Source organism: Vicia villosa, linkage group LG4 (assembly GCF_029867415.1).
Source record: "Vicia villosa cultivar HV-30 ecotype Madison, WI linkage group LG4, Vvil1.0, whole genome shotgun sequence".
NCBI lineage: Eukaryota > Viridiplantae > Streptophyta > Magnoliopsida > Fabales > Fabaceae > Vicia > Vicia villosa.
The window spans coordinates 74,450,038-74,459,163 of record NC_081183.1 but is presented as its reverse complement, the minus strand read 5'-3'; the positions used below and the strand labels follow the sequence as shown (position 1 = coordinate 74,459,163).

Here is a 9,126-nt window from a genome sequence, read left to right as displayed (position 1 = left end):
GAAACTACAAAGGTCTATGGAAATTGGTGATGGGATGGAAGATCAAGAGGGATCACATGATGACATTCCTGGCTTATTGCATGATATATATGGAGATAGGGAAGAAGCACACGGAGTTCATGAAGGTCCCAATGACGAGGCTAGAACGTTTTACAATTTGATTAAAGAGGCGGAACAAGAATTGTACCCTGGATGCAAAGACTTCTCTTCGTTATCATTCACGATTCGACTCTACTTGTTGAAATGTCTCCACGACTGGAGCAATACGTCATTCACTGCCCTATTAGAATTATTAAAAGAAGCAATGCCTGATTTGAACATTCCAGAATCATTTTACAAGACAAAAGCCATAATAAGTGGTTTAGGCCTTGATTATAAGAAGATAGATGCATGCCCAAATGATTGCATGCTATTTTGGAAGGAGCATGAAAAGGGCAATTCTTGCACTATTTGTGAAGCTTCACGGTGGAAACAAAATGCTGCAACTGAAGGATGCGAGTCTGAGCAACCAAAAAATTAGTGTAGAGTTCCTGCAAAAGTTTTGAGGCACTTTCCATTGATTCCTAGACTACAAAGGTTGTTCATGTGTTCAAAGATAGTTGAGTCAATGAGATGGCATGCAGAAGAGCGCTCAAAGGATGGAAAATTGAGGCATCCTGTTGATGGTAAAGCGTGGAAGGACTTTGATGAGCTCCATCCAGATTTTTCTAGTAAGCCCCGCAATGTAAGACTTGGCTTAACGAGTGATGGGTTTAATCCATTTAGGACCATGAGCTTATCTCATAGTACATGGCCTGTCTTGATGATGGTATACAACACACCACCTTGGCTGTCCATGAAACCTAAATATACAATGTTGTCATTGTTGATTCTTGGACCAAAATCTCCAGGCAATGATATCGATGTTTACCTCCAACCACTGATAGAGGAGCTAAAGGAGTCATGGGAATCCGGCATAGAGACATATGATTCTTCAATGAATCAAACTTTTCAAATGCGTGCAGCTCTTTTGTGGACAATTAGTGACTACCCTGCTTATGCTATGTTGTCGAGATGGAGCACCAAAGGGAAATTGGCGTGTGCCTGTTGTAACTATAACACCAATTCGTTATACCTCAAACACAGTCATAAGATGTGTTATATGGACCACCGTACCTTTTTACCAAGAACTCATTCTCGGAGAGACGATGTCAAATCATTTAACGGAGAAGAAGAACATAGGACTGCACCATCCATGTTAAACGGGGCAGAAATTCTTGAACTCTTAAAAGATTTCAATAATGAATTCGGGAAGAAGAAAAAGAAGAAAGTTGATGGCCCGTGGAAGAAGAGGTCAATTTTTTTGGAGTTTCCTTACTGGGCTCAAAATACATTGCGCCATAACTTAGATGTAATGCACATTGAAAAAACATATTTGATAGTATTGTTGAAACTCTTTTGGACATCCTGGGGAAGACAAAAGATCATATTAAAGCCCGTTATGATTTGCAAGAAATGGGAATTAGAGAAAGACTTCATCCACGGAAGATTGGTGGAGGACGTTCAGAGTTTGCAAAAGCATGTTTCTCAATGACTCCGCACGAGAAGTCAATTTTTTGTGGAGTTATAAAGGCTGCCAAGTTACTAAATGGGACTGCATCAAATATTTCAAAATGTGTACAAGTTGGTGACAAAAAAATATCTGGTTACAAGAGCCATGATGCGCATTTCATGTTACACTATTTGTTGCAAATTGCAGTAAGAAGCACAATGCCCAAGGAGGTGGAAACCCCACTAATTCGTCTTGGTTCCTTTTTCCGCTCTCTATGTTAGAAAGTTATACAAGTGGAAGATTTAGATTACCTAGAAGATGAGATTGCAGAGATAATTTGTCAGTTGGAGATGATATTTCCTCCAAGTTTCTTTGACATAATGGTTCACTTGCCTATTCACCTGGTAAATGAAGGTAGATTAGGTGGTCCTGTTCAATTTCGATGGATGTATCCCACCGAAAGATACTTGTGTAAACTTAAGAGCTATGTCCGCAATAGAGCTTATCCTGAAGGTTCTATTGCCGAGGGGTATCTGGCTGAAGAAGCTATAACATTTTTCTCAAGGTATTTGCATAGCAATGTAGATACAAGGTTGAATAGGAAGAGTCGGAGTTATGATGTTACCGATTCACTTGAAACAGATCTAGATGATTACTTTACAACTGTCGGTCGTCCTTTCGGGGGGGCAGGTGAACCCTTTAATCTTGATGTGAAATCAAAGGATGATGCCCATCGATACATCTTATTCAATTGCAATGAAGTTCAAATTTACATCAGGTAGTACAATAACTATTTGTCCTCCTATGTATTTATCTACTAATCCTAAGATTAGAGATATGTTAACATATAATTTGTTGACTTTTGTAGTGAGCATGATCAAAGTGTTAATTCAAACACTAACAAAAGGAAGTGGACCAAGGCCAAAAGTCAAAGTAAAGAATTTAGTCAATGGTTTAAAACTCGTGCCCAAAATGATGATGTGCCATTACAACTTAAAAAACTTTCTAGAGGTCCTAATTTTGTTGCAAAGAGGTATCCAGGTTACGTCATTAATGGATATAGGTTCCATACGAGGAAACGAGATACAAATCTCAAAACTCAAAATTCTGGCGTAACTTTAGTTTCACTAACTTCAAGTTTTGCTAGCTCCAAGGATGGAAATCCTAGGACAGAACCCATCACATAGGATGGCGTAACTTTAGTTTCACTAATTGAGTTATACTACTATGGAAATTTCAACTTTGTTTTGTTTAAGTGCGATTGGTTTGAGGTTGAAAAAGAAAAATACGGACTTACTTGTGTGCGTTTCAATAAGAAAATTTATCAGAATGATCCGTTTGTGCTACCTTCTCAAGTTCATCAATGTTACTATGTCCAAGACCCTTTTGATCCAAACCGGCATTATGCTTTGCAAACAGTTCCACGAGATTTCTTTAACATTGCTGACCCGTCAAACTTACAAGCTGAAACACCTTCTAGTGGAGAAAATAGGGATGGTGATGGTGAATTAAATTGGGTTAGGGAAGACATACCTGCAATAATAGCTGAAACACCTCATGAAACGAATGAAGCTAAAAGTGATGGAGAGGATTTTGATTATGATGATACCCTATTTGATTACATTGACTAATGTCAATCTATTTCATTTCTGGTGTAACTGAGTGGATATGGCATTGAACAAATACATCTCTTTTCCATTAGTCCAATGAGTGTAACTTTTTTCACTTTAAGAAACTGTTAACAAACAATAAGTGTTTGTGTTCATTTCATTTCATTTCTGGTGTAACTGATTTGTGTAACTAATGTTAATCTATTTCATTTCTGGTGTAACTGATTTGTGTAACTAAATGAATGTATAACTTTATCTTCATGTCCAGTAGTCCAATGAGTGTAACTTTTTTCACTTTATGAAACTGTTAACAAACAATAAGTGTTTGTGTTCATGTGTTGATTGATACAAAGAAGATTTTAATATTACTTAATATAACTCTGCAACCTTTTTATTAAGTATTAAACTTTTAATTAGGCTATATGATCCTTATTTGTTTTGAGTTAGTCATAGATCTATGAGATTTCTAGCTTAAGAATATCATATGCACGATATTGATCAGTGATTTATTGTTAACCGTTTGAATATTGCAAATTAGTGCTGATTGGTTAAACTTTGTTTCTTTTAATATTTTCCATGTTAACAGAAAATGAAGAAGGCATCAAACTTGCAAAAGAAGACGGCTGCCGCACAAAAGGGTGAACAAGTTACCGCCAATTTTCGGTTGCCTCTATTTAGATTCAGTGCTCAATTGGCTAAGAAGTATGATATCAAATGTGAGATGGTAAATAATAACCGTGAAGGACCTAATAAAGTAGGCATCCTACCTCCTTTTGTGCCTGCATCTAGGGAACTTTTCAATTTATCTAAGTTTGAAATTGCTGATTCAAGGATTGATAGTTCGGCCGATGTGTTTTATCCAACCAAAATGAGGACAAGGCAGACAACTCCCGGAAAAGTAGGGGCTGAATGTACTGATTCAAGGACCAGACAGCAAGTGATTCCCAAACAAGTGATTCCCAAAACAGGGCTTGAAGTTGCTTCAAGGACCAGGCAGCAACATACTAAAAAACCAGGGCCTGAAATTGTTGATTCAAGAACCAGGCAGCAACAAGGAAGTGATAAGCAGAATCCTTCAAGTGCAAAGCAGCAACAAGGAAGTGCTAAGCAACAAGTTTCAAGTGCTAAGCAACAAGCTTCAAGTGCGAATCAGCAACGTCCTTCAAGTGCGACAAAGCAGAATCCTTCAAGTGCAAAGCAGCAACCAAAGGAGAAACGGGTGGCAAACACTGCTGATTCAAGGTCAAACCAGAATCGTATGAAAAGGGCAATGATAGAAGTTGATGGAAATTCCAGGACAGAGCAAGGAAGTGGCTTGAAGAAGACAAAACGAAGCCCAATGTGTAAATCGACATCAGTTGAAGAATTTCTCAAAGAAAATGGGGAAAATAGTGAAGAAGATGAATGTGAGAATCTTGAGGAAGAAGAAAATATAATGGGTGAAGAAGAAAACACTCAGCAAAATGGAAGTAAACAAACTGAAGGTACGTACTAAGCTTCGTGTCATCCTTTGTTATTGTTTCATTCTTTATTATTGTTTCATTCAAATTTATATCCCATGCTAATTATATTTTATCTAACACAGGGGCAAGTAAGAAAAGGACACGTGGACCAACTAAATGTTTGAAAATCCATGATAGAAAGAGTGCAGATCGTGAAGAGGTGGTCTTAAAAGATGATGGAGAACCTATTGGACCCAATGATCGAACCGTGACAGATTTGAGTTGTTTCCTTGGCACTGTCGCAAGGAATTCAGACTTGTGTCCCTTAGTTTATACTAACTTCAAAGCTTTGAAGAAAGCAAACAAGGACCGTATATGGGAATTTGTCACTGTAAGTGGGAATTTGTCACTGTGGGAATCTTTTTGTTATTTGTGTTCCTTATTTACTTTTCACTAATTTCCTTTTTTGTTGTAGGATAAATTCATTATCCCTGAAAATGGAAGTATAGAGGTTTTCTCTCGCATAAATGATGCTTGGAGGCGTTACAAGAAAGATCTCAAAAAGAGTTGTTTTTTAAAGTACACTACTATGAGTGAAAGATTGAAGCATCGTCCCTAGACCGTACCTGAAGTTCATTTCAAGCAATTGATATCCTATTGGAAGAACAATAACATCCAAGTAAGATAAAATTAGCAATTGATATCCTATATTAAATATCATGCAATGCTGTATTTTATGATCAATGATGTCCCTAATATTTAATTCTGTAATTTAACATTTGTTGTCCCTAACTTTGCTGTTTCTGAATGTAGAAAATTAGCAAAATCAATGCTGTGAACAGAGCTAAGCAAAAGTATATGCATCGGATGGGCCCAACAAACTTTGCGAGGATTCGTGCAAAACTGGTAGGGTGTTTATACATCCTTCAATTTACAATTATGTATTGGTTGAGTGATTCATCTTTTGATGTGTTTATTATCAACCAATGTAGCGTGCTAAGAAAGAGGACGGAAAGGAAGTTAGCCAGGCAGAGATGTTCATTGAGACTCGACAAAGTCGAAAAGGAAAACAGCCGGATGAGGAAACTTCAAGTGTAATTGTAAGTTTTCTATTTGATTATGCCTTTAATCAACATTTGCCTTTAATCATTTATTTTTCTAATGTGAATATTTTCTAATGTGAATATTTTTTAATTAGTCTAAGCTTCAAGAATCAGTTTAGAATTCAACTGAATCTGAGACATTTAACTCCTTGTTTGGGAAAGAAAAATCTGGACGAGTTCGTTGCTATGGAAGAACAATAACACCTACCATCCTTAAAAGAAAAGAAGAAATTATGGTTATTAAAAGGCAGCATAATGATGAAGTGGCTGGCATGAAGAGGGAGATGGATGGTATGAAGGCACTATTTAAGACAATGATGAAGCAACAAAACCCACATATGAGCGACGAGGAGATCTCTAATTTGATGGCAAGTGCTATGGGCTGTTCCATTGGTTCTATTGTTGCTCCTGCTGATCCACATTCGTCTGCATCAACTCATATTCCGCATTGTGAACAGGTATACTCTAAACTACAAAATTGCAACATAGGGCACTGAATTATCAAGTGTTTTCTGAAATTTGAAACTGTATTAGAAACTGTATAGGGCACTGAATTATCAAGTGTTTTCTGAAATTAGAAACTGTATAGGGCACTGAATTATCAAGTGTATAGGGCACTGAATAGGGCACTGAATTAGAGACTGAATTATCAAGAATTAGAAATTGTATAGGGCACTTGTCGGCCTCGGTTTTTTACTATACCTCTCGTGAGAGATATACGAACTGACTCTTCTTTTGTTTGTGAATGTTGAAAATCAGAGAGTCGCCACTGACTTTTATTTTATCCAATTAAGGAAAGGTTTATAAAAGAAACAGAAAAAGACCTTTAAGAGATTTTGGGTAAGGGGGTATGTTATACAAAGGGAAGGTATTAGCACCCCTTTGTATCCATGGTTATCCATGGGCTCTTAATTGCTTAGCTCACTTGTTTTGAATCATTTGTCTTGCCTTGAAATGCTTGTATGTGGTTTTAAAATTCATTTTTTGTAAATTGACTTTGTAATAATCCTTATACGGATGTATACAAAGTGTTTTATCTTTCGAAATATGTTTTTTGAAAAAAAGAGCTTTAACTTCGTAATGATCCTTGTTTGGATATATACCAAGTATTATCTTTTTTTTTGAAAGTTTTGTTTTGAAAAATAATGATATATGAGACATTTGTTGTTTTGATTTGAGCAAGCAATTAGGAGATCTACCCTAAGTTTATAAGGTCTTTTCCTATTTCCTTTAGAAAATTCTCCTTTTATCGGATGTAAACAAAAGTTCGACTTTGCATATGAAATAGTAGAATTTGATTTTTTGAAAAGAATAACAGAGGGATTACTCTAAGAGGTGCAAGTGTGATTGTGTTTTGATTCAGATATTTTTTGTCTTTGAAGTTAGTAACCTAACGCTTCAGTTTTTATCTTTTACATACACGCAGTTTTATATGTACTGGAATTAAAATGCGGGAATGTAAAATGCGGAAAGTAAATCTACGCTATTACATTGATTGTGCGGGAAATGTAAACTACGCTTTTTACATGATTTTTGACAACCTATACACTTTATCTAGGAATTTAAATTGCAATAAGATGAAAGAAATATTTTTGGATTTTTTGTATGATTGATTTTAATTAGAATTAATGCATAATTAGTTTAATTAAAATGAGAAAAAGGTAGAAATAAAATTTAAACCTAAAAATTAAGTTTAAAATATGTTCATATTGCTTGTTAATTAATTTTAAAATAAAAACTAATTTTTTTGAATTTTTTGAAATTGTTTTGAAAATTATTAAGCTAATTAACATATAATTATATAACAATTATACAAATAATTAAAACTTAAAGAGAAAAAAAATTCTAAACATATACAAAATTAGTCTATAATATATAAACTAAATTTAATAAAAAGAAATTTTTTTTTTTGATTTTTTTGATTGGTTGAAATAATTAAAAAGCAAATATTTAACTATATACTAATTAATTAAAAAAAATATTTTAATTATTAAGAAAAATAAAATATGTTTATGTCAAAAATTAATAGATTATTTTATAAACCTAAAAATATTTTTATTATATTTTTTTGATTTTTTAAACCATTTTAAATTAATTTTATAAGGAAAACTAAATAAAAATATAAAATATAAAATAAATGATCAAGTGTGCTTGATCTATGAGGGAGTATGATGTTCATGCATGATCTGGTGCGTTTGATGTGTTTTTAGTGGAGATCTATGGCTCAGATTGGTAGACACATGGTGCACGTGGATAGAGAGATAACATGTGATCATTCAGAATTTAAAAATCCAACGTGGGACCCACGCAGGCTGACTGGCGAATGAGGAAGAGGGAAACTGCCACGCGTGCTGGTCAAAGTTTCCACTTTACTATTCATCATCTTCTTCCTTGGTACCTGCGGAATTTCCTGCAAACTTACCTACGGATTTTCCTTCAGATTTCCATGCTTTTGAAAACCTACAATAACGACCATGAACAAAAACAAGGGGCACCCAGGTCGACTTAAAATGACCTCCTGAACACGATGGTGGCGTTAGTTTTGGCTAAAAACGCATGGAACATGGTATTCGAATGTTCACATACTTGAAAACTCAATAATGGTACATGAGAATTCTTACGTGGAAACTTGCATGTAAGTGTTCAAACCTTTCCTAAATCATCTTGGCAACTTGTTAGAAGTGTTAGTTTGCATTAAAGCATGTTTAATTACGAGACACAAAAGTTAGAAAAAATGCATGAATATGTAACTTTTAAAGCATGAGTTTTATGAACATGTAACCATGAGTAATGATCCCAACTTACTATATTAGGTCCCAGGAGATGATTAGAATGATTATTTTGTATTGATAATGGTTGGAAGATAGAAAATGAAAATTACAAAGCTTTGATATTTTTTGAGAACTTTTGTGAACTTCTTGGCTATACTCTTGCTATATTTCGTGTGTGTCTCTCTTTGTTGAAGTGTCTTGAGCTATTTATGAGCAAGGAAGTGCTGCAAATTGAAGCTAAGAAGCATTGAGTGCTTTGTTGAATTTTTGACTTTTTTAATAATATAAAGCTTTGAATTCAAGCAACCATGGCTTGATTTTCTTCACCCTCTTGCTCTAGGCCTGCTGTACCATCTCTTTGTGGCAAAGTTGAATCAATTTTGAGGGCTCTAGCTTAAGAACAAAGCAACATAACATTATCTTGCACCATTTCTTTTTCAATTTAATCTTAAATGAAATAAAATTAAATCAAAAAAGAAATAAAATGTTATGGGCCTTAGGTTGGTCGTGGGAGGCCCTTAACATTATTGGGAACATGCTTGGATCATGAAAACTTGGCCCATTTTGGAAAAAAAAACATTTTTGATCAATGTTGATTTCATGCATTTTCCCAAAAAATAGCCAACTTCAACAAGGCATAAATCCCTCAATTTTTATCATATGAAGGAG

At 34.9% G+C, this 9,126-nt stretch overlaps 1 protein-coding gene and 1 long non-coding RNA gene across 2 annotated transcripts; both read left to right on the top strand.

Annotated features, from left to right (window-relative positions):
• The first annotated feature begins 607 nt into the window (after positions 1 to 607).
• On the top strand, positions 608 to 3,162 carry LOC131597373 (uncharacterized). The gene is made up of 5 exons (XM_058870076.1): positions 608 to 1,332; positions 1,422 to 1,737; positions 1,813 to 2,309; positions 2,400 to 2,643; positions 2,788 to 3,162. Exons 1-5 carry the CDS (start codon positions 608 to 610, stop codon positions 3,160 to 3,162), a joined length of 2,157 nt encoding a protein of 718 aa, XP_058726059.1.
• A 2,018-nt stretch (positions 3,163 to 5,180) lies between these two features.
• Positions 5,181 to 5,801, top strand: LOC131599258 (uncharacterized). The gene is made up of 4 exons (XR_009282676.1): positions 5,181 to 5,262; positions 5,397 to 5,489; positions 5,576 to 5,683; positions 5,782 to 5,801. It is a non-coding gene; the product is annotated as an uncharacterized LOC131599258 (long non-coding RNA).
• The last annotated feature ends 3,325 nt before the right edge of the window (positions 5,802 to 9,126 follow it).